At 37.3% G+C, this 25,962-nt stretch overlaps 1 protein-coding gene across 5 annotated transcripts in view; it reads left to right on the top strand.

Annotated features, from left to right (window-relative positions):
- Window positions 1–16,584, top strand: part of NUF2 (NUF2 component of NDC80 kinetochore complex) — a 38,318-nt gene extending 21,734 nt beyond the window's left edge. For 4 of the 5 annotated variants that reach the window (XM_005203504.5, XM_005203505.5, XM_010802758.4 and 1 more), the window contains exons 10-14: window positions 1,727–1,864; window positions 3,835–3,975; window positions 4,891–5,066; window positions 6,001–6,136; window positions 16,186–16,584. In XM_005203504.5, coding sequence (XP_005203561.1) covers window positions 1,727–1,864; window positions 3,835–3,975; window positions 4,891–5,066; window positions 6,001–6,136; window positions 16,186–16,323 — 729 coding nt within the window. In that variant the 3' untranslated portion in view covers window positions 16,324–16,584. The remainder of the gene's footprint in view (window positions 1–1,726; window positions 1,865–3,834; window positions 3,976–4,890; window positions 5,067–6,000; window positions 6,137–16,185) is intronic. The other variant, NM_001099011.1, reaches the window with a different exon arrangement.
- Window positions 16,585–25,962: the final 9,378 nt, after the last annotated feature.

Below are 25,962 nucleotides of genomic sequence, written 5' to 3'. Positions count from 1 at the left end.
TAAATTTAGCCCATGTTGCCAAACTGACTTCTAAAAAGATATCAGTATAGAATATGAGAGTATTCCTTTCTCTGCATTGTTGTCAAAATTGGATATTTTTATGTTTTTTTTTTTCCTTTTTAATCTGTGTCATTCTTATAGAGGAATAAATGTCTCATCTTCATTTTGATTTTTTTGATTTTCAGTGATTTAGAGCACCTATTCAGAGGTTTGTTGTTATTTCTTACTTTGTGAATTACCTGTTTATGTTCCTTTTTAATTTCACTTTTTTTTAAACCTCCATGAGTTACGGGTTTTAACTCCATTTGTCTTTCAAATTCATCATGTTTTCTTATTAGAAGGTTCATGTTTTTATGTAGTAAAATTGATAGACATAGCCTTTTACATTTGGGTTTAATTCTATGTATAGAAAGGCCTATCTCATTCCTCAGTTTTTTAATCCCATATTTTCTCATTGTACTTTTATGATTTCCCTATTATTTTGATATTTATATTTTATAACTATCTGAAACTTACTTTAGTATAATATATTCCTTATTTTTCTATCACTCTTTTTATTGCCAGATGTTTTTATCGAGTAGTATTGACTATGGTTCAATTTTATTCATTTCTCTGTCCCATTTAAATCGATATTAAAATCACTTTGTAGTTATATATAATATCAAATTTTAGAATTTTTGTCAAGGGACTAAAAGTGATAAAGAGTCAGTGCTAATGTAAGGAAAATGATCTTTAATTCATAGGGTATTAAAAGAGTAGATAACATGGTATGCTAAATTCTAATAATAAAATAACAAATATATTGTTTCAAACATTCAGTTTTGGCTTCTGAGTTAGTTGATGAAAAAGTGAGAACTTTAAAAAAATTTTTTAGTTAATAATTTAGACAAATTATACAAGTAATACAGTAATACATTCCTGTTGTAAGTATATAGAGAGAGAGAGAGAGAGAGAGAGAGAGACATGAAAGACCCTCTTCTCTCAGCCAGCCTTACCAGTCCTTTTTCTGTGCTATTACATGCACATGTATAGATGCATATACATACTTGTTGCTATTTTGTTCTGTTTTCATAGGACTGAATTTGTGTTATGTAAGAGAGTTCTCAGAGACCCTTCATTCAGTTCCCCAGATAGTCTGAAATTCAGAAGGAAATTTGTTTTAGTTCAATAACCATATACTGAGTACCTTCTCAGTGCTCTTACTTTATTTGGGTTGTGGGAGAGCAAAAATAACTGTTCACAACCCCAGGTTGCTCAGTTAATTCAGAAACACATATTAAATGCATAATTATAATTATCACGTACATGATGATACTGTTTATAGAAAGAATACAGAGTAGGTAGGAACAGGATTTTCAGAGGTTAATGGAATTCATTTGCAGTACAGGAATCGGATGGCAGTATTCCGAGATCAGAGAGAGATCGCTTGTAATTGTCCAGACATAAGGCAGACTGGAATTACCCTATTGTAGGGTATAGTAGGAAGCTGGTGGAAGATGACACTGGACTGGAGGGTAAGAGCTACATGATGTTGTACAAGGGAGCCTGATCTCTGGCCTGTAGACAGATGTGAGCCATCAAGCAGGAATGTGATATGGTCAGAATTTAATATGTTGTTCTGACTACAACAAAAATAGAGCCATTTTCTTTTTTCTTTTCCATTATTATAGTGGCAAATCACTAGTTTTATTATTATATCTAATATATTTAAACGTTTTTTCAACAGAATGAACTAAAATTGTCAGTGGTTTCTTTGAAAGAAATACAAGAGAATTTGAAAACAAAAATTGTGGATTCTCCAGAGAAAGTTAAGAATTATAAAGAAAAAATGAAAGATACAGTCCAGAAGCTTAAAAATTCCAGAGTGAGTTTTCTTTTTATTTTAATGCTTTTCTGTCCCTCTTTTATTTTTTAACAACTCTTGTTTAATCATGTGTTAATTTTCTAATTTCCAAATTATCTATACATCTCTCCCTCTTAGACTTTTTGCCCTTGTCTCTAAGTTTTAGCTCTTCTCTAAAGTGGATATAAGAAAAGAAGTATAATTTCAAGACATTTTTTTAAATTATGCAACAAATTTTTTTTTGCCCTGGGTGATCAAAAACAGAAGTGATTTGTCCTCATAAGACTTAGTCACTATATCTTAAGGGAGAATGGTGTTAATTTTATAATCAGTTATATAATTTTAAGTTATATACTATGAAAAAGTATAGGATATGCATGTATGGAGGCAGGAAGTATATGGGAATTCTGTACCTTCTGCTTAATTTTGCAGTGTACCTAAAACTGCTCTAAAAACAGTGTTGTTGTTTTTTTTAAGCACCAAAAAGAGAAACAAATAAATAAAAAATAGCATAGGGTGCTTCAATAAAAGCATAATGAGAGTACTCTAGTTTAGTATTGTGGAAGTTAGAGGTAAAGATGGGAAGGAAGTAGAAATTTATGCTTACATCTGAAGGATGAACAGAGGTTATCTTAGTAAATTTATACTCTGAAGAGCAATCAAGGCAAAGGGAACAGCATGTGCCAATTGTATGAGGTAGTAGTAGAGAGGAAGTTATATTCAAGGAAGAAAGTATGATGTATAAGAAGGAAAATGGTATGAGATGATGATAGACAAATAGGCCACGGGCAGGTTTTTCAGGATGCTAGATTTTCACAAGAGCAGGAGTGCACCATTGGCTAATTTATGAGTTGGGGATGTTGGAACATGGTATGATTTATGTTTAAAAAAGATAATGAGCTACAGTGGGAGGTAGATTTAGGAGGGGAGAGAAGTGGGTAGACAATTTAGAATCCTTTGTGAGGAAAGGTTTTAAAACTATTAATTGAAAAAAAGTTTCTGGTTTATTTCTGAATTTGTTATTTAAGTCATTTCTGATAATTGAGAATTATCACATGAGAATAGACAAAGATTAATAGAACAGTAGTGAGAGCCCAGAAATAGATCTGAGTATTTGAGGTCTATTTATTTAATAAGCAATTTTGGTTCAATTGGCTGTTCATCTAGAAGAAAAGCAAGTTGGGTCTGTACCTTGTACCATTTACAAAGATAAATTCTAATTCGATTGAAAATTTAACAGTTTTAGGTGAACATTAATATTATCTTGGATAGAATTTTTAAATTAAAATTGAAAATCCAAAAGCTGCAGAAAAAAGTAGACCTGTGAAACATATATATAATGCATATGATAGGTAAAGGGATTATTATATCCATGATATGCAAAGATACAAAAGAGTATTTACAAATTAGTAGGAAAAAGACAGCTTAATGGAAAAATGAGCAGTGCTATGATTAAGCATTTCACTGAAGACAAAATCCAGCTGGTTAATGAAGTGGGAAGAAGGGTTAGACTCGGAAAGAAGCCTTTGTATTATTGCAGTGCTTGTGGTAAACATGTGCTCATTTCCTAATTTTAGAAGAATTAATCTTTTTGAAATAATTACTTGTAGTAATAGTTATACAGATGAATAGGAAGATTGTAATTGGTAATATAATTGCACAGGAGTAGTTGGGAGTAGTTTGAGTATTAGCAGAAATGAACTCTTTTGAGATCATTACGAATAACCTTTGGAAGGTACTTCAATGAGTGGTTTAGTAAAATTATGGTATGTTGTCTTTGTTCAAGGGTATTTAACAATTAGGAAGCCTAATTATATGTGCTTAGACACGTGTCAGTAATAGTGCTTTGTTACTGACCTAGAAACTTAATTGTTCTTTGCTCTTAAGCTTTCAGTATTAAGTACAGAAATTAAGAGCAAACGAATTGACATTACTGCAGTTTCATAAAGGAGAATGTCAAACTGGTTTCTATGTTTTTTTTTCTTTCAAAGCAAGAAGTAATGGAAAAATATGAAATCTATCGAGACTCTGTTGACTGCCTGCCTTCATGTCAACTGGAAGTACAGTTATATCAAAAGAAAATACAGGACCTTGCAGATAATAGAGAAAAATTAACCACTATCTTAAAGGAGGTTTGTACTGTGTGGAATTTTTATGTCTTTTTATTATATAATAGTTTACTATAGTCCCTCGGGTTTGCTTTTACAGAAAGTTGCTATTTTCTTACCGAAAAGCAGGATCATCCTACAGTATAATAGATGTGGCAATGTATGCTCAGGAATAAAACACTATTCTTTTTAAACATAGCAGTAATAGACCCATCGTTACCTTCAGATGAAATGAATAATAAATTAATTAACATAGCGTATTGCCATGTGTATTTTGGGGAAAAGTCATGGAATTTTAAACTCGTTCTGACAGTTGGAAATGATCTTCTAGTCAGTAAGTATAAAGTCCCAACTTAGTGCCTAACACTGTAGCTAGGATATATAAAGAGATTTAAGGTTCATGATACAGACCCTGCCCTGAGCGACGATGGACCACTAACGCCAACATGTTTAAAGTTTCTCAGGCTAGAAACTTGAAAATCCTTTTCACTTCATCATCCCAATCCAAACTGTCCCCAGGATCACTAACATAGACTTTGATGAAAGATTTCTCTTTTGAGGGAAGAAGGCGCTGGAAGGTGAGATTGTCTGGGATATTCTTTCCCAATTGCATACTTCCCTTTTCTCCCATCAAGAGTCAGCAAAAAAAAAAAAAGAAAGAGATTGAGATCTACTGCTTTGAATTGTTTCTGGGGTCTACCCTTTCCTCTTTCTTCCTGCTCCTTTAATTCAGACCCTCGCCTCCTGAAACCTAGCCTGTTGGCTGATCTTGATATGTTCCTCTGTTCTGGCCCTTGCTGATAAAATGACGTGATAAACACACTTCTCTAGTTTTATCACATTTTGAAATTGTATTTTCAGTTTCATCCTCGAAGACAGTCGTTTGTTTGTAAATTCTAATTTGTTGTATTGACTTTAAATTCATCTCATAAAATATAGAGCCTGAACTTGGAGGACCAAATTGAGAGTGATGAGTCAGAATTGAAGAAATTGAAGACTGAGGAAAATTCCTTTAAAAGACTGATGATTGCAAAGAAGGAAAAACTTGCCACAGCACAGTTCAGAATAAATAAGAAGCATGAGGATGTCAAGCAGTACAAACGCACAGTGATTGAGTATGAACTTATTTTCAATTTAATGTATTAGAAAGTAATTAGAAAAGCCTAATTCATTTTATTTTCCTTAAGATTCCAAACCTTGTCTAATTTCAAAAAGGTATTCCATGTTTGGGTGACTAAAGCAGTTAGTTATGACTCATAATGCTACTACATCTAAATGTATAGAGATGTTTTAGGTATTAGTTTTTTTAATTTATTTTCCTGATAATCACAATTCTGAATCCTTTGCATAATTCGTTAGAAGGGTTCTAGTGCTATTGCTTATTTCAGTATACTTCAGAGCCAGCGAGCCAGAGTTGTATTAGAATGAATCAACTAGTTCATGTTATTGTTCAGCTAGTCTAGAGCATTATAGCATATTTTGAGACAAAGTCTTACTTTTTAATTTAAGTACCAAGTACTTTGCGAGAATTTTGTCACCGTGGTTGTTGGCTAGTATGTTTGGATGTTTCATTGGTAGAATCTTCTTCCCATCAGTTCTAAAAGTGTGTTTTTAGAATAAATGCCACAGATATGTCTATGAGATGACACTATTTTAGTTTGTAAAAGGTATATTAGGATGGTCTGAAGATTTCCTTTCCTCTTCCTCATGCAGATGAAGAAAAAGGGCAGAACCTGGTTTTAATTTGTCACTTGCCTTGCAGGAAAGTTGTATTAATTCACACTCCCACCAACAGTCATGAGTGAGTGCAGCTGGGAGAAGTGACTTAAAAATCTCATTTATAAATAACAGCTTTGTGTGGAAGAGCTTACTCTTCCTGATTATAGCACCACCTTGTGATTCTCATCTGCTTGCTTTTAAATCTTGAGATGTAGGTGTGTCAGCCAAATATTGATACAAATACTCTCTTTGGAATCAAAATTAGATTTAATGTTTGACTGTTTAAATGCTTAAGTGGAATTATAATTTCACCCATCTCTTTTCCTTTAGAGACTGTAATAAAGTTCAAGAAAAAAGAGGTGCTGTCTATGAGCGAGTAACCACAATTAATCAAGAAATCCAAAAAATTAAATTTGGAATTCAACAACTAAAAGATGCTGCTGAAAGAGAGAAACTGAAGTCTCAGGTGAGTATATGTTCATAAGAAATAATTTCAGATAATCACGTGGGTTTAAAATGTAAATTATGTCACCCTCATTTTGAAGATTTTGTCAGTTCTTCGGAGTAAAAATTGACCCCTCAGGCGTGTTGCTTTACTTTCCATTTGTATCTTTTCCATTACCCTGGGATAGTTTGCATGTATGTCTCCTCACACTTTTTCCTTACTCACTTTTTTTCCCTGTCAGCACCTAGAATTGTGCTTTGCAGCAAGAGTAAGTGCTCCATAAAGTTTCTGAATGTTTTTGATAAATTAACTTAGATGGTGATTTAAAATAAAAGTCTTCCAAAAAATTTTTGTATCTTTTTTCTGGTAAAAGAATCTCAAAAGTGTTTCTTAGGATCAGTTTAGATGTATTTGAGTTGTTACCTGAAACAAAGTAGCTTAGGTCTGTTCCTGTATTTTGAGATTTTTTAACGATAATTTTATCACAATTAACCAAGTTACTTTGCCTGTTTCAAGTATATTTATTTTATTGTTTCATAGACAGTCTCAAGTTTAATGTAGACAGGCGTCTTCTACATTTTTATTTTCCAGAATATCAGTACAGCGCCATACATGTTCCCTGCTTCTGTTTTTCCTTGACTGCAAAGACCCAAAGAAGTCGTCTATTCCTACTCTGTTCATCACATTATCATTCTCTCTTTAACCTTTAAAGTTTGTCCAGTAGCCTCGAGATGGTCCCAAACTGCTCTACCAGGAGTCACTAAAAATAGCCCTTTGTCATGTAAAATCCCTTGGCCTCTTTTTTTTCATTTTGCTTCATCTTGCCTACATTGATATCCTACAATCTCTGAAACCTGAAAGATATTTAAACATGCTGTCATTACCTTTCACCATTCACATTTAATTTGCAAGGATTCTTAAAAGAAAGAATCACAGTAAACAATCCCCTCACCTGTTCTCAGGAGTCTTTATCCTCCAAAACATTAGATTGTTAGCATGTGCACATATAAGTGTATATGTACAGCTGAGAATTATCTCAGGGCTGCTTTAAAAGGAAGGAAAGAAAGAAAAAGAAAATAGTTGAGTTTCGTCTTCCATGGTCTACCCTGATTTTTTTCTTTCTTTTTACATTACACTCCAATTACTTTTCTTTTACATTCCAACTACTTTCCTTCATATTTGCCAAGCCTTTGGCCCTCAGTTTATCTCTGGAATGAGGGTTAGAAAAACCTTATTTAATCCTACTTCTTAACCAAATCGTATGAGCAGATTTATTATCACCTCGTCAGATATAATTAATGAACCAGTTACTAATGTAAGTACCTTTTGTCTGTGATCATAAAAGGTGCCTGTGCCTGCTTTAAATTCCTTTTAGTTTTGTGCATATGTGTCTCACCAATAATATTTTAAGTTTCTTAACAATAGTGATCAAATTTTTTACCTTAGTATGTCATGCCAAACCATGCCTAGAATGGTGCCTTATATTGTAGTATGCTTTCCATAAATCTTTGTAGCATGCTGTTTCTTAAAACTAGCAGTGTATTAGAATACAATAAAAATTCAAAAGAATTAAAGATGAGCAACCCCTCATCCAAATATATTGAATTAGAACCATCAGCAGTGGGGCCCATGAACCTAAATTTTTTTAGCATAACTCTTGAGAACCACTGATGTATTCTGCTTCATTGTTTCAGTATTATAAAGCTCATCACCATGCAAGCTGTTCTACTAGGACAGCTTTTAGTTATTAAAATGGTACTTCTTGTTTTGAGTTTAAAATTTTTCATTTCTGTACTCTCAGTTCAGTTCAGTTCAGTCGCTCAGTTGTGTCCAACTCTTTGCGATTCATGAATCGCAGCATGGCCTCCCTGTCCATCACCAACTCCCCGAGTTCACTCAGACTCACGTCCACGAGTCAGTGATGCCATCCAGCCATCTCATCCTCTGTTGTCCCCTTCTCCTCCTGCCCCCATCCCTCCCAGCATCAGAGTCTTTTCCAATGAGTCAACTCTTCACATGAGGTGGCCAAAGTACTGGAGTTTCAGCTTTAGCATCATTCCTTCCAAAGAAATCCTAGGGCTGATCTCCTTCAGAATGGACTGGTTGAATCTCCTTGCAGTCCAAGGGACTCTCAAGAGTCTTCTCCAACACCACAGTTCAAAAGCATCAATTCTTTGGTGCTCAGCTTTCTTCACAGTCCAACTCTCACATCTGTACATGACCACTGGAAAAGCCATAACCTTGACTAGACAGACCTTTGTTGGCAAAGTAATGTCTCTGCTTTTGAATGTGCTATCTAGGTTGGTCATAACTTTTCTTCCAAGGAGTAAACGTCTTTTAATTTCATGGCTGCAGTCACCATCTGCAGTGATTTTGGAGCCAAAAAAAAAATAAAGTCTGACATTGTTTCCCCATCTATTTCCCATGAAGTGATGGGACCAGATGCCATGATCTTCGTTTTCTGAATGTTGAGCTTTAAGCCAACTTTTTCACTCTCCACTTTCACTCTCATCAAGAGGCTTTTGAGTTCCTCTTCACTTTCTGCCATAAGGGTGGTGTCATCTGCATATCTGAGGTTATTGATATTTCTGTACTCTAGTGGACCAAGATCATCTCTCTGGAACAAATCTGTACCCTCTTCTACTTAATGAAATTGTGCTTAAGATATTTGAGGATAAAGATCGTGGGTTCTTTCAGCCTTCTCATCTGGTTACTTAGTGCTCGTTTCCCAGCCATTCTTTATATAGTTTAATTTCCATTCTGTTTAGCTGTCCTCTAGTCTGTTTCCTGCTCTTTTATTCTGCTTAATATGTAGAGTTCAGTACTGAACGTCGTCTTCCAGGTAATGGTGTCACCAACCCCAGAGCACTATACTTTTGTTAAATGAAGCATAATATCAAGTTGGATTTTTAGTAGCAGCAAAACTTTCGATGCAGTTAGTTGTTCAACTTGGTAAGTTGTTCTAACTTTACCTTTACCCAGATGACATTGTCATATCCATTTGTTCCAAAATAGCTTGGGAGAGTCTCTAAGTCCTGTGATGACATTGAGACACATTTTGTCAAAAAAAACCCTTTAGCTTACTTTAGAATCATCTTTCATGAAGAGGAAAGAAGGATGTGTTAAAATTGCCAAATTTTTCTTTTTGTAATTTTGTTGGATCCTAATGATCCTTCTTTTTCATTAAATATTCCTTTCCATAGACATTTCATCACTTCTAACTTCAATTGTCATCTTTATTTATAAAGCTTTTAAAAATCTATTTTTCCTATTCTGGCCACCTCAACTCTACTCCTTATTTTAGTTGCCTGATGGATATTTTCAGTGGATAAGCTTATCATTACAAAATAACATTTATGAAATTTAACATTTTTCAGTGTCTTTCTTCTTCCTCACCCTCACGTTCTCCTTCCCCCTCTGCCTCTGTCTCCTTCCCCTTCCCTTTCCCTCTCTTTTTCATTTAGCTTCCTCATATTCTTCAGTGGCATCATCATTTTCAAAATATCACAAAGAGTTGCAGTTTGGGATTTTCTTAAGATAATCCTGATATCCAAACAGTCACCAAGTTAATGTCATGACTTGTAAAAACTCATTGATAACTATTCATAACAACTGTTTTCTAATCATAGTTCTATCACATAATTTTCTAACATTCATGAATTGCAGCAAAAACTTGCTAAATTTATTCCTTAAGATTCTCCTGCATCAAATCTGTCCTGAATCCTAAGTATGGCCAAATTTTTCTTGTTAAAATATGACTCTTATTGCTACAGTTTCTTGTTTAAAACCCAAATTCCCTGTTTTCCTACATTTGGTAGGAAAACATTTAGTTATTCCTACATTTAGTCAACCATTCAGCAAACGGTCTATATACCTACAAGATTGTTCTTGTTCAGTCACTGAATCGTGTCTGACTCTTTGCGGCCCTATGGACTATAGCTCACCAGGCTCCTCTGTCCATGAAATTCTCTAGACAAGAGTACTGGAGTAGGTAGTCATTCCCTTCTCCAGGGGATTTTCCTGACCCAGGGATCAAACCTGGGTCTCCTGCATTGCAGGTGGATTCTTTACCATCTGAGCGACCAGGGAAGCCCCATATCTCCCAGAGTTTCCTCAAATTCACGTCCACTGAGATGGAGATGCTATCTAACCATCTTATCTTCTGCTGCTGGCTTCTTCTTTTGCCTTGACTCTTTCCCAGGATCAGGGTCCTTTCCAGTGAGTCAGCTCTTTGCATCACGTGGCCAAAGTGTTGGAGCTGCAGCTTCAGTCGTTCCAATGAATTTTCAGGGTTGATTTTCTTTACAATTGACTGGTTTGATCTCCTTGCAGTCCAGTGGACTCTCAAGAGTCTTCTCCATCACCACAATTTGAATGCATCAGTTCTTCAGCACTTAGCCTTCCTTATACTCCACCTCTCACATCCATACATGACTATGGGAAAAACCATAGCTTTGACTAGGCAGATCTTTGTCAGTCAAGTGACATCTCTGCATTTTAATATGCTCTCTAGTTTGTCATAGCTTTCTTCCAAGGAGCAAGTCTTAATTTCATGGCTGCATTCAACCATTTGCAGTGATTTTGAAGCCCAAGAAAATAAAATTTGTTGCTGCTTCCACCTTTTCCCTTTCTATTTGCCATAAAGTGATGGGACCGGATGCCATGATCTTAGTTTTTTTGATGTTGATTTTCAAGTCAGCCTTTTTATTCTCCTCCCTTGTCAAGAGGCTCTTTAGTTCCTCTTCACTTTCTGCCATTAGAGTGATATCATCTGCATGTCTGAGATTGTTGATATTCTCCCAGCAGTCTTTATTCCAGCTTGTGATTCATTCAGTTCAGCATTTTTCATGATGTTATCTGCATATAAGTTAAGTAAGCAAGATGACAGTATACAACCTTAACTTGAGTAATTTTGAACCAGTCAGTTGTTTCGTGTCTGGTTTTAACTATTGCTTCTTGACCTGCAGAAAGGTTTCTCAGGAGGCAGGTAAGGAGATGTGGTATTCCCATTTCTAAGAATTATCAACAGTTTGTTGTGATCCACAAAGTCAAATGAAGCCGAAGTAGGTATTTTTTCTGAAAAACTCTGTTACTTTCTCCCTGATCCAACAGATGTCACAATTTGATCTCTGATGCTCTGCCTTTTCTAAACCCAGTTTGTACATCTGGAAGTTCACTTGAAGGATTTTGAGCATAACCTTGCCAGCATGTGAAATAAGCGCAATTGTACAATAGTTTGAACATTCTTCAGCATTGCCCTTCTTTGGAATTGTAATGAAAACTGACTTTTTCCAGTCTTGTGACCATTGCCAAGTTTTCCAAATTTGCTGACATACTGAGTACAGAATTTTAACAGCGTCATTTTTAGGATTTTTAAATTGCTCAGCTGGAATTTTGTCATCTCCACTAGCTTTGTTCGTAGGAATGCTTCCTAAGGCCCACTTGACTTCACACTCTAGGATGTCCAGCTCTAGGTGAGTGACCGCACCATTGTGGTTACCTGGGTCATTATGATCTTTCTTGTATTATCCTTCTGTTTTCTGTGTATTCTTGCCAACTGTTCTTAATTTTTTCTGCTTCTGTTGGGTCCTACCATTTCTGTCCTTTATTGTGCTCATCCTTCCATGAAATGTTCCTGAAGAGCTCCCTAGTCTTTCCCATTCTATCATTTTCCTATATTTCTTTGCATTGCTTCTTTAAGAAGGCCTTTTTATCTCTTCTTGCTAGTCTCTGGAACTCTGTATTCAGTTGGGTATATTTTTCCCTTTCTCCCTTGACTTTCTCTTCTCTTCTTTCCTCAACTATTTTTAGAGCTTCATCAGACAACCACTTTTCCTTCTTGCATTTCTTTTTCTTTGGGTTGGCTTTGGTCACTGCCTCCTGTACACTGTTATGAACTTCTGTCCATAGTTCTTCAGACACTCTGTCTATCAGACTTAATCCCTTGAATCTTTCATCACCTCTGCTGTATCATAAGGGATTTGATTTAGGTCATACCTGAATGGCCTAGTGGTTTTACCTACTTTTCTCCAATTTAAGCCTGAATTTTGCGATAATGAGCCATAGCCAGCTCCGGGTTTGTTTATTTGGGTTTTTACTGATTGTATAGAGCTTCTCCATCTTTGGCTGCAAATAACATAATCAATCTGATTTTGGTATTGACCGTCTGGTGATGTCTATGTGTAGCGTCATCTCTTGTGTTGTTGGAAGAGGGTATTTGCTATGAGCAGTGCCTTCTTTTGGTAAAACCCTGTTAGCCTTTGCCCTGCTTCATTTTGTACTCAAGGCCAAACTTGCCTGTTATTCTGGATATCTCTTGACTTCCTACTTCTAATCTAATCCCCTATATTGAAAAGGGATGTCTTTTTTAGTTCTAGAAATTGTTGTAGGTCTTATAGAACCAGTCAACTTTAGCTTTTTCTGCATTAGTGGTTGGGGCATAGACTTGGGTTACTGTGATATTGAATGGTTTGCCTTGGGAACAAACCAGGATTGTTCTGTCATTTTTGAGATTGTACCCAAGTACTCCATTTCAGACTCTTTTGTTAACTAGGAAGGCTACTACTCCATTTTGCTAAGGAATTCTTGCCTAAGTAGTAGATATAATGGTCATCTGAATTAAATTTGCCTATTCCTGTCCATTTTTAGTTCACTGATTCCTAAGATGTTGATGTTCACTCTTGCCATCTCCTACTTGACCACATCCAATTTACTTTGATTCATGAACCTGACATTCCAGGTTCCTGTGCAGTATTGTTCTTTATAGAGTGGTATCATCTGCATGTCTGAGGTTGTTGATATTTCTCCTGACAGTATTTTTTTTTTTTTTGAAGAATAATTGCTTTACAGAAGTTTGCAGTTTTCTGTCAAACCTCAACATGAATCAGCCATAGGCATATATATATTCCCTCCCTTTTGAAGCTCCCTCCCATCTCCCTCCCCATCCCACCCCTCGATGTTGGTACAGAGCCCCTGTTTGAGTTTCCTGAGCCATACAGCAAATTCCCCTTAGCTACCTCTTTTACATATGGTAATGTAAGTTTCCATGTTACTCTTTCCATTCATCTCACCCTCTCCTCTGGCAGTCTTTATTCCAGCTTATGATTCATCCAGCTCAGCATTTCACCTGATGTTATCGGCATATAAGTTAAATAAGCAGGATGACAGTATACAGCCTTGGACTTTACTTTCACTACCAGACACATCCATAAGGGAGCACTGTTTCTGCTTTGGCCCAGCTGCCTAATTCTTTCTGGTGCTATGAGTAATTGTTCTCCACTCCTGCTCAGTAGCATGTTGGGCGCCTTGCAACCTGGGTCACTCATCCTCTGGCATAGTATCTTTTTACTTTTCATATTGTGCATGGTGTTCTCCAGGCAAGAATACTGGGGTGGACTGCTATGTCCTTCTCCACTGAACTACATTTTGTCAGAACTCTTCACTGACCCATCCATCTTGGTTGGTCCTGCACAGCATGGCTCATAACATCTTTGAGTTACTTAAGCCTCTTTGCTGTGACAAAGCTATGATCCATAAAAGGGATCTACTAGGTAGTAGCCTTTATATTTGATTCAGAGAATAAGTGTGAACAAAGAAGCCATGATCTCTACCTTCTAGGATTATTAAAGTTTTGTATCTAAGCTAATCGTTTTCATTGTTTAAGGTGTAATGAAAAAATATATTCTCCATATAACTTTCTGTGGCTCCTTTCAGATATCGTTGATTTCTCTCCTCACATACTATAGCATTATTAGTCTATTCTCATCTGTGCTGTCCATAGCTACTAGCAACATGTGGCTGTTTACACTTACATTTAAATTCATTTAAATGAAATAAAATTTAAAATTTAGTTCCTGGTTTATACTAGCTATATTTCAAGGGCTGAGTATCCAAACTAGTCTGGATTGTATGTTTCATAGGGTAGAAGAGCATAACTGCACATCCCATTGTACTGTTATACCACCTTCAGTGCTGTTGTAGGAGGCCTCAATAATATGTTGGTTGATGAGTTAATACATACTTGGTGGATAAATGGCTATACTGGCCGTAAAACTCCATAGATATTATATAATCCTGATATCTCTGATTTGGAAAGTGAGGTAATTACCTAGACCAACGCTGTCCCATAGAAGTTACTGCTGGGAATGTTCTGTACTACTGAGTATGGTAGCCATTAGGTACTTGTAGCTACAGTGCGTTTGAAGGGTGGCTAGTGCAGCTGAGGAGCATGCAACTGTTTAAATGTAAATTCAAATAATCACATGTTCCTAGTGGTTGTCATGTTAGACACTGTAGAACTAGAGTTTGAGTTTAAAAGTATTTAACTTCAGCCAAGCCATCACAGTAAGACTTACTTATTATGCAAGTTAATATAAAATTCCACTTGGGTACAGAGTTAATTGGAAACTGAAATACGTAGCTTTGGTGAGGGCTCTGATCTATTGGTTTAACATCCTGTGAGGATTGGCTTGGAACTTCAGATGTTCGTTTGCTTCTGTGGACATGCGGTAGAACTGGGCTTTAATATTTCATTCATTCGTTCATGTGGCTCTACCTGCCAGATTTAGTTCCTCCTTGAGAATACAGTTGCCCTCAGGAGAAAATTGTTCCTCTGAGTGTGTCTAAAAGGTTGGTTCAGATATTTACAGATTATATATCTTTATTTAGCTACACTTCATTTTAATAGTTTCTCCTGAGTAATGTCTTTCTACCAAATTTATTCAGCTTTCTTTTACTATGAATAAGTGCATATTCCTATATAGAACCATGAAATTAAATTGATCTGTAGCTGCTGATTGTGCCAATTTTTAAAAATGGTGTTTATATAAGCTAGCAACTAATTCACCTTATTTTTCCAATAAGCTTTAAGAAATAAAGGTGTCAAAATTTTTTTATTTATTTCCCTAATGATTTATATTCCATCATAGTTGTAGTAATTTTATGTCTGATTAGATGTTGGGAATCTAAATACACTCTTCTGTTTTTGTATTATGATTTAATAATGATCCATGTTTAGATTTTAGGAAAGTGTTTAGCCTTCACCATCTATTTATATTCACTTAATCTAGAGCAATAGTTCCCAGATTCCCAGCAATAGTTCTTGCATAGGTAGCAGTCTCTGGAAATAGTGTTGTTCTTTTTTGAAACATTTTGAATTCTTACTATATTTAATTATGACCTATATAATTTGCTCAAAATCAGAGAGTATCTACACTAGAATTTAAACTAAGATAAGTACTAGCTATACTATGGGTTTAAGAAAAGTTTAATGGGAACAGCAGTTACAATTGAGAATATTTATAACCATTTTACCCATTTATTGCTTTTTTCTTCCATTGGAAAAGGCCTGCTGTTTTATTTCAGTTGTGGAACACCTTTTATAATCTTTCAGAATACTACTTTTTCTTGTATCAAAATTTGAGAATTGTTTTGTGTAAGAAAAATCAATAATAAATGGATCAAAATTGCATTTGATAAGCATGAGATAAAAGATAATGCATGCAGACTAATTGTTTTATTATTTTATTCAGTCTATAAAAATTGTTGTGTAGTTTTTTCTTAATTCTTAACATATACATTTAGGTTTATATGAAAATTCATTATTGCTTATAGTAGGACTGCCCGATCAGTTTATTAAAACAAAAATACTGGTGTATTTTTCAGTCCTGTAGATTACTTATTAAACCTGTTTACATGTAATTTAAATGATGATCAGAGTCAAATACAGAGGTTATAGCTGTTTACAGAAATCTAGGTATTTGCCTGGTAAACATGAAAAGCTCCAAAGTAAAAACTTTTCTTTGGTTATTAAAAATATGTCCTTAATGTCTTAGAATTCAAGCCATTGTTAGTGTCTCTGCTTTGCTCTTTCTGAGTAGCTGACTTTTTGGTGCATCCGTGTGGCTTAATAAGAGTAGGCACACGTGTGTCTGTATGTGCACGTGCATAAGATAATGTAGGCTTTAAAATATTATGAATGAATACGAATGAGACTGTTGGAATTCTTTAATTCACTTTTAGTTTTGGTCATTGCATGGAATAATCCTTGTTGTATTTCATTTTCTACTTAGGAAATATTTCTCAGCTTGAAAGCTGCTTTGGAGAAATACCACGAAGGCATTGAAAAGGCAACAGAGGACTGCCATGCTAAAATAGATGCGAAAACAGCTGAACTGAAGAAGAAAATGTTCAGAACCCAACCTGATTAACAGAATTACACATCTTTTTATAAAAAGCTTGTCAACTTTTAATTTTATATTCTGAAAGGGAATAGTTAAGTTGAAGTTAATGAAAGTATCAAAAGTACTAAATAGTGTTGGCTCGGTCATTTTTTATATACTCTCATAGATTATTATTTTGTAAGATAATACATTTATTGTAGACTTCCATGAACTTAAATTGTGCAGGTATTCATGTCTCTGCTCCTTTTGTAAGTAGTGGTTGAAATAAACAATTGCATTTGAAATTTCTTCCCCCTGTTATTTTCATGGCTTTTGTCTCTTTGTTTGTCAACATACAGAGGTATAGTATTACTGAGCCCTGGCTTTGCACTAAGCATTGTGGGATCTCATTTGATCTTCACTCAGGCAGCTCTAGGTAGACATTTTTATAACTACTTGATGGGTGAAGGTCCTGAAAGAGTAAATAATTGAACCAAAATTTGAATTGTGCTTTGTGTAATACTGAGGTCTGGAATGTTTTTACTATACCATACTTCCTAATGTAATTCTTTGAAAGACGAAGTATGAGAGTGGTGGTCTTATGCTATGACATTTTTATGAGGAAAATAAAATGTGCAAACTGCTTAGAACAGTGCTGTGATAGACAATACATATTAATTAATGGTATTTAGAGTTCCACTTCGGAGAAGGCAATGGCAGTCCACTCCAGTACTCTTGCCTGGAAAATCCCATGGACGGGGGAACCTGGTGGGCTGCAGCCCATGGGGCCGCTAAGAGTTGGACACGACTAAGCGACTTCACTTTCACTTTTCACTTTCATGCATTGGAGAAGGAAATGGCAACCCACTCCAGTGTTCTTGCCTGGAGATCCCAGGGACGGCAGAGCCTGGTGGGCTGCTGTCTATGGGGTCGCACAGAGTCGGACACGACTGAAGCGACTTAGCAGCAGCAGCAGCAGAGTTCCAGTTATTTTTCTCTTTGACAGAAATATAAAATACTACAGTAAGTACAGAGTAGGCTTTCAGTAAGAGGAAAAGCCCTAGGAAGAGTGGAAAGGGCTAGGTGTCCAATGGAGGAATAGTTGGGGCACAAAATTGAGCTATTGCCCTGTCCCTTTCTTGCTTTTAAAAAAAAAAAAACAATTCAGCCCATGGAAAGGTCTATTTATGGGGCTGGGCAACAGGTGTAAACATGACCATGTCTCTCATTTTATGTTTAAAAAATGTTTAACTCACCAAGACCTGTCTCCACCTTTAGCTCTTATTCTTTTTCTTCCCCCACAACCAAATTTCTAGAAAACCTAATTTATATGTACCTCTATTTCTTTCCCTGCCCATAATGGTGTTGTTATTTCTATTCATACTGGTTCACTGAAGTTTCTAAAATCATTTTACTAGTTATCAAAATTCCGTGGACCATTTTAATCTTTATCTTCCTTACATTCTACCTGTCCAATACTTTTTCCCCTGTGTCTCAGTAACACTGCCCTCTTAGTTCTCTTAATTGTCTGTTCCTTTTAGATATTTTCCCATGAGGGTCTCATTCTCTGTTCTCCCCTAGAATGTATTCTCTAGGCGTCTGCCCTTGACCCTCCTTCTCTTCTCAACCTCTGTACCCCTTCATGGAGACTTTCATCTACACCCACCACTTCAGTCATGAATTAAACATCCATGCAACTTTTACTGCATTATGTGCATTGTTAACATTTGTCATATTTTTCTTGAATTTCAGACTTGGGTATTCAATAGCCAATACAGTGTACCCTGACAACACTGCTGTGAACTGCAAGGGTCTACTTTTACGTGGGTTTGTTTCAATAGAACTTTTGAATAAATGATCCACAGTTGGTTGAATCCATGGATGCAGAACTGTGGATACGGAGGATCACTATGGCCCTTGGAGCATCAGCAGTCTCAGATCACTGGTCCTGGGGCCAGTCCCCTGCGGATACTGAGAGGTGACTGTAGAAATTTTTAACCTTGTGGCATTCTGGTGAAGCCTAACAGACCTTTTCAGAGTAATGTAATGTTTTAGTGCATAAAATAAAATACAGGATTGCAGGTGGAACCAATTAAATTCAAATATGATTATCAAAATACTCAAAAGTATGTTATGGAAAAGAAACTTAGCCAACTTTCTCTCTTATGCCACTACTTCTCACTCCTTATATCCATTTAGTTAGCAAGAACTATGGATTGATGTACCCAAGTCTCCTCCTCTAACATCTTTGCCCATGTTGCAATTTATATCATCTTCATTTCTTAGCTGGTGTACTTGGCAGTAATCTTTTTTACTAGGTTTACAATCTCTAATCCACTTCTTCAAAGGTATTAGGTTATTCTAAACATGCTAATTGCTTCCCTGGTGGCTCAGGTTAAAGCAGGAGACCCAGGTTCGATCCCTGGGTCGGGAAGATCCCCTGGAGAAGGAAATGGCAACCCACTCCAGTACTCGTGCCTGGAGAATCCCATGGAGGGAGGAGCCTGGTAGGATACAGTCCATGGGGTCGCAAAGAGTCAGACACGACCGAGCGACTTCACTTCACTTCACTTCAAACATGCGAATTAGATTATGTCAATTATTTTTGTAAAAGCTTTTAGATTTTCAAATTGTGCTTGGGTGTCATAGTAAACTCAATATTTTAAGTTTGCAAAGGAAATAGAGTGATCGTTGCTGTCTGTTGGACACCAATGCAAACTGCTAGCTCAAGGTAGTTCACAGTTTCAATGTTAGATCACACTAAATTCCTTTTAATGATACCTCTTTACGAAGCTGGGTTTTGGGTTGTGGCATTCACTGGTTTGCTGTAATACAAATCAAGTATCACATGAAAATCATTATGGAATCAGAAATGAGAATGCCAATATCCAATCTGATTTGTACAGTGCCGAATTGGCATGCACACTGTTAATTGCTATCCAACAGAAGAAAATACTCTTTCAGTTTTGTTTTGTTTAAATGAACATTGCTAGGGCATAAATACCTATTAAGTTATTTGAACCTAACTACTTGATAATGGAACTTTTCAGCTTTGGGGTTTTGTTTTTTTTTTTTCACCAAGGGGCATAGTAAAAGAATTTCGGATACACTAAGAGCTTCTTGAACTGAGAAAGTTTTGGGACCTGTCACTTAGAGGAGAAATTTGCATGAATTTCAAGACCTTTTGTACTCTAGACTCCCATGCCTTTTCTCTTGCCAGTTCTCATTTGAACTTCATCCATGAGTAATACCTATTTTTGCTTTCTTAGCACCTCACACTTCCATGTGTTTCCACGTTTCTTCTCACTGTTTTTTTTTTTTTTCTTCTTCTTCCGTGTGTCCAACTGAACATACAGTACTCATTTTTAAAGTCTCCAACCCAAACTATTGCTGTAATACCTGTTTAAAGGTCAGGTTTTCCTCTTTTTTTGTTATGACTTTCACTGTAATTTGTATCATATTGTAATTTTTTACACATCCTCCACTTGCCTAGGCCAGTGACTGTCTCTCTTTAGTACTAATAGGATAGTGTGGTGCCAGGCACCTGGTAGCTACTTTGTTTACTTAAGACATAGGTTTTTTTTTTTCCTCTTTGACCAAATAATATATCCACTGAGGCCAAGTTTTCTTAGTCCAAGAAGAAACATTTATCTTCCATGCATTTTTTTTTCCACACCAAACATCAGCATAGGTTCCAGTAGTTCAGTATCTTCACTCATCTTTCTTTGGTCCCCAAACAGATAAAAGCCTTAATCAAGAAGCTGTCAGTATAATGCCCATTAAAACCATTATTTGGCTGTTTTGATTGGAGGGCAAATTATACAATTTAGAACTTTTTTGTAACACCTTCTTGAAAATGACTACTTGGGCTTATGTAACCTTGAAAAGTTTATTAATAGAGGGAAATTAATGCTCTGAAAAAAGGCGATGGTATTATGTATATGTGACATATGCTAAAGTCTGATCTTGAAGGAAATTCTGTATATAGGCTTCAGTTATGTTATATGAATGCAGCTACTTATTAGCTATATGTAGAGCAAATATTTAATTTCAAGTTCAACTGACATATTTCAAGGAGCTAATCCATTTTATGACAAAGCAAGGAAAATTGAAATATGCACCTTGCAGGCTGAAGTTAACACATCTGATTTTAGTTTTAACGAGATGTTTCCTATTTTTAGTAAGACCAGAAAAGTTTTATATGAAATTCCATTTCAAGTTCAGGACCTGTCCCCTGTTTCAATTAAGTCGGCTCTCTCATTTTGATTGAAATGTGCTTCTCATCTTCCTCTCCTTATTGCCACCAGGGGGCATAACACAACTTGTATAACCAATGATATTAAATAGAATAACTCGATTTTAAGATTTGAAACAGCAGAGCTGAAAATTTTTAAAGTGATAGTAACAACTCAAACGGAGGAGCCTGGTAGGCCTGCAGTCCATGGGGTCGCAAAGAGTCAGACGCGACTGAGCGACCTCACTTTCCCTTTTCACTTTCATGCATTGGAGAAGGAAATGACAACCCACTCCAGTGTTCTTGCCTGGAGAATCCCAGGGATGGGGGAGCCTGATGGGCTGCCGTCTATGGGGTTGCACAGAGGTGGACAGGACTGAAGCGACTTAGCAGCAGCAGCAGCAACTCAAAAAAAAAAAAAAGTATCAGAATTTATAGACAATCTATTTAGGAATTGAAGTAGGTTCTAAATAGTAACTTAAAATTATTTTAAAAGTTTGCTAAGAGGATGACTCTGCCAAAGCTCCAATTCTGACCCTATTTCGTTATTTTTCTTTAGATTACCTAAATTATCCTCCTAGTACTTGGTTCAGGATTTCTAGCTTAGATTTCATGCAGCTCTTAAAACTGAACTTTCCTGCACACGAATTTGAGATACCCGTACTAGAATGAACAAGTCACTTAGGAAATTAACCTAGACCACCACCTGGCCTTGTTTTAGTGTGACATTGTTTGTTTGTCTTCATGATAAGATGATAAAGTCCTTCTCTACTACTACCATCCTCCTTTAATCCATTCATACTGTCAATACATAGATCTCCCTAAAATACAAATTTAATCATCTCTTTGCCACTGCTTTACAAATATTTGATGCTAACTCACTTCAGGATATGATCCATAATACTTTGAAGGATAGTATACTTTGACAGAGGCCATGTGGTATAACATTGCTGCTGCTGCTGCTAAGTCGCTTTAGTCGTGTCCGACTCTGTGCGACCACATAGACGGCAGCCCACCAGTCTCCGCCGTCTCTGGGATTCTCCAGGCAAGAACACTGGAGTGGGTTGCCATTTCCTTCTCCAATGCAGGAAAGTGAAAACTGAAAGTGAAGTCGCTCAGTCGTGTCCGACTCTTAGCGACCCTATGGACTGCAGCCTACCAGGCTCCTCCGTCCATGGGATTTTCCAGGCAAGAGTACTGGAGTGTGGTGCCATTGTCTTCTCCGTGATATAACACAGTAGTTCCCAAATTATACTGTCTATAACATTTGCCTGGGGTGCTTGTTAAATATGCCTTGATTTGGAGGGGTCTCTGGGAGGCTACACTTAAGTGCACTAAGTGCTGATAACAGTGATCTTTGGAGATCACTTTAAGAATCTCTGCTGTGTGATTAAAAGCATACACTTTAGAGTCAGTATTTATATTTCTTATAAAATGGGAATAATAAATACATCTTTAGCTCATAAGAATTGAGTGAGTCTTTTAAAAAAACAGCACAGTGCCTGCTACACAGCAAATACACGGTAGCTGGTGCTGTTATAAACATAACTGGTAGTAGATTGCTCCAGGGAGCAGGCTTTCTATTTTCTGCACTGCCTCTATTTGCAGTCCTTTATGCCTACTTGGTGATGAGTGAATGTTTGCTGAATTAAAGGATCTTGTCAGCTTGGCCAAAATGAGCAGAGGATTCTAAAGCATATAGTTTACCAGGTAGCAAATCAGCTTTGTATTTTTAGTACAAAGAACATAGATCATGACGGTTTTATCTTTCTTACCAGGAGCAAAAGGCAAGCACACTCATGGCAAACATGCAAGCTTCCCTTGGCTCCACAGGGTGTCACTGCTGACTCCTCGTTCCAAGTAGAGCGCAGGTGTGAGGATTGTACAACCTTTGAAGGATGGGTCTCAAACCTCGGGTTTCATCAGAATCTCATGAAAGGCTAAGACAGATTACTGCCTCGGAACTTCTCATTCAGAAGGTCTGGGGTGGGGTTCTAGAATGTTCATTTGAAATTCCCTGGTGAAGATGACACTCCTGGTCAGGGATCCCACTTAGAGAATCACTGCAACAGAGAAATCCATTCACAGGTGGGGACAGGTTTTTTTCATAGGTCTTCTATAGCAATTGAAATGCATTGATGTGCTTACAAGTCACCTAGACTAGATCTTGTTAAAATACAGATTCTCATTCAGCTGGTTTGGGTGGGATCTGAGATCCTGCAGAGCTTCCCAGGTGGCTCAGTGGTAAAAAATCTGCCTGCCAATGCAGGAGACTGATTCGATCTCTGCGTCAGGATGATCCCCTGGAAGAGGGCATGGCAACCCACTCCAGTATTCTTGCCTGGGGAATCCCATGGACAGGGAAGCCTGGTGGGCTACAGTCCATGGAGTTGCAGAGAGTCAGATACAACTGAGCACACGTGCAAAAAACTGAGATTCTGCGTTTCTAAACAGCTTCTGGGTGAAACACACTGCGGGACTCCTGACGACACCTTGAATAGCGAAGTCGATATCACTCCCTGCCTCTCGTCATTGATTCCACGTTCATATCACCAAGTCCTTTACTTTCCAAGGAAGTGATGGTAATGTGTAAAGTGCATGGCACAGCACCCTGTGCATAGGCAAGCACCTTACATTATGGTAACAATTATTAGGATGAGCAATTTAGTTTAGTGGTGAAGAATGTGGGGTTTGGAGGGACTTTGAAATTCCATGTTTGTGACTTACCAGCCATGTGAACTGGGTCATGTTATAGAATGTCTCGGAGCCTCAGGTTCCTCATTTGTAAATTAGGGATTATAGTAGTCTTTACTCCACATAGTTTGTAAGAATTAAATCAGAAAATAAATGTGAGCTTCTTATCACTCTTTGTAAATGGCTAGTATTACTAGTAAAACCCAAGAAATAGAGATGACAAAAATAGCTGCCAGAGGTGCTAGGTGAGCTTTTACAATTTGAAAGAAATAGAATCTAACCAGAAAAAAAAAGGCATGTGTTAACTCGCGACTGTGACCTACCCACTACTAATGTTTATTGCTCTCAACTATGTCACCTGGCATACCTGAGAAAGGATTCAGAAAACAGATGCTTAAAGCCATCTTTTAGACTAGACTTGAAAAAAAAATGTTATAGAAATATTAATATCTTTTAAAAAGTTCTCAGTAATCAAATGTATTTATCTTAGAGGCAAATTTGTCCTAATGTAAATCAAGGCAACTTTATATAAGTACTCATTCAAGTCAGAGGCCACAAAATTTTAATCTACAGAATTTAGCATACAATAGAAGCAAACTAATATCTGTTGAAGAAACAAATGGAGAAACCCTACTGTATTCAAAGGTGTAGTCATCTGTTCCTCAGGTTCTCCCATTTTCTATTTTTCTTAGAAGGGTTCCCTTTAGTTCTCTCAGTGTCCTAGTTTTTAACCCTGCATGTCCCACATTCGAGGAAACCCCTCAGTTCAGAGCAAGCCAGAATGATTGGTCTCCCTAAATATGTGAAAGATACACACATATCTTCATGTACACACATACATACATACATCTGGGCCTCCCGGGTGGCACTAGTGGTAAAGAACCCACGTGCTAGTGCAGGAGACATGAGGCGCAGGTTTGATCCCTGGGTTGGGAAGGTCCCCTGGAGAAGGGCATGGCAACCCTCTCCAGTATTCTTCCCCAGAGAATCCAGTGGACAGAGGAGCATGGTGCTCACAGAGTCAGACACAACTGAAGTGACTTAGCCCGCATATATGGCTATACATGTGGCCCTATTTGCTCCCTTACTCATATCCATGGTTGGGCTTCATTTACTTTCACAGAATTTAGGTGTCCACTTCAATCCATAATACAATGGTCCTTTACTAAGAGTAATTATACCACATGCAATATGAGTATATACACTGGAAGAAGTCAAGTGAAAAAGTCCGTTTCTGCTATCAAGAAGTATCCATGGACACTGTCAACTCTTAAGGGCTTTCTCTCCATGCAAATGTTATGCTTTCCTTTTTGCCCAAATCCTTTATTAGTTATCCACTGCTATGTAACAAATTAGTTACCAGGTTCCAGAGAGTTCTGAAGAAAACTCTCTTGTCTTTTGCTCATACAGAGAAAAGGTAACTTTTTTCCCTCTTTTTTTTTTTTTTGCTTAACTTTTGTGTTCAGAGTGATTGTTCTTCCAACTTCTCAGAAAGGTAAATGGGGAACAAAAATCAGCTCCACATGCCTTACCCGCACTACAGGGCATCTGCCCAGAGGTACACTTCTCTCCCCCAACACCTGATTCATCTGCGGAAACGAAGGCATTCCAGGGTAAAAGCCCTTCTCCTTTCTACACACTCAGCCCCAAAGTCACCCTTACCCCCTCCCCTCTGTAGATATATGAAAAGGAAAAAAGAAGCAAACCTTGGGATTAGGGCCGGAATTCCCCCAGGTGCTCCCTGATTTTGTTAATAAAGTTTTATTAGAACACAGCCAGGCTCATTGTTTACATATTGTCTATGCCTGTAATCAAGCCAAGATGGCAGAGTTCAGTAATTGTGACAGACACCACGTTGTTAGGGGAAGCACACTGAAACCACCCACCCTGTCCAGGCACTCTAGTAACCATCTAGATGAGTTCCTTACTAGGACAATCTAGTAAGGAACATGGAACTAACAAACCGCCAAAAGAGACGTCCCATCACCTCCTAGAATCCTTCTCACTGGCGTCCATCTTGCCTGAGCAACGCGTGCGTCACTAAGAAGGACCCTGAACCAGAATGATTGATTAGAGACAACCCAGAAAATAATCCCATTACCATAAAACCAAAGACTGGAAGCCACATGACAGAGCAGTGACAGAGCAGTCCTCCTGGGTTTCTTTACCATCCTGCCCTCTTCCCAGGCGCCCCTTCCCAATAAAATCTCTTGCTTTTTCAGCACAAGTGTCTCCTGGGACAGTTCATTTCCTAGTGTTAGACAAGAGCCCCCTTTGGGGCCCTGGAAGGGGTCCCATTTCTGAAACAATATCTACATTTCCAAAAATATTTACTATTTGGCCCTTCACAGAGAAGGGTTATGCCCCTGATCTGGTAAATAAAGGTGGAGGCACGAGAAGCATGCCTATATCATATGAAGTGAAGGTGTTAATTGCTCAGTCGTGTTCGGCTCTGTGATCCCATGGACTGTAGCCCGCCAGGCTCCTCTGTCCATGGGATTCTCCAGGCAAGAGTACTGGAGTGGATTGGCATTCCCTTCTCCAGGGGATCTTCCCAACCCAGGGGTCAAACCCAGAGCTCCCACATTGCAGGCAGATACTTTACAGTCTGAGCCACTTGGGAAGCCACATATTTATGCTTCAAAAGAAAACATGCACCTCATCTCTTTTCTGTCACTTTCTTAACATTGCCAGACTGTATTTTGCTACTTCTTACCTCATCCTATCTTAAAAGAATGAATAGCAAACTATGTAGAATA

Source organism: Bos taurus, chromosome 3, assembly GCF_002263795.3.
Source record: "Bos taurus isolate L1 Dominette 01449 registration number 42190680 breed Hereford chromosome 3, ARS-UCD2.0, whole genome shotgun sequence".
Taxonomy (NCBI): domain Eukaryota; kingdom Metazoa; phylum Chordata; class Mammalia; order Artiodactyla; family Bovidae; genus Bos; species Bos taurus.
The sequence above is the reverse complement of the archived record's forward strand: the minus strand, read 5'-3'. Positions and strand labels throughout refer to the sequence as shown.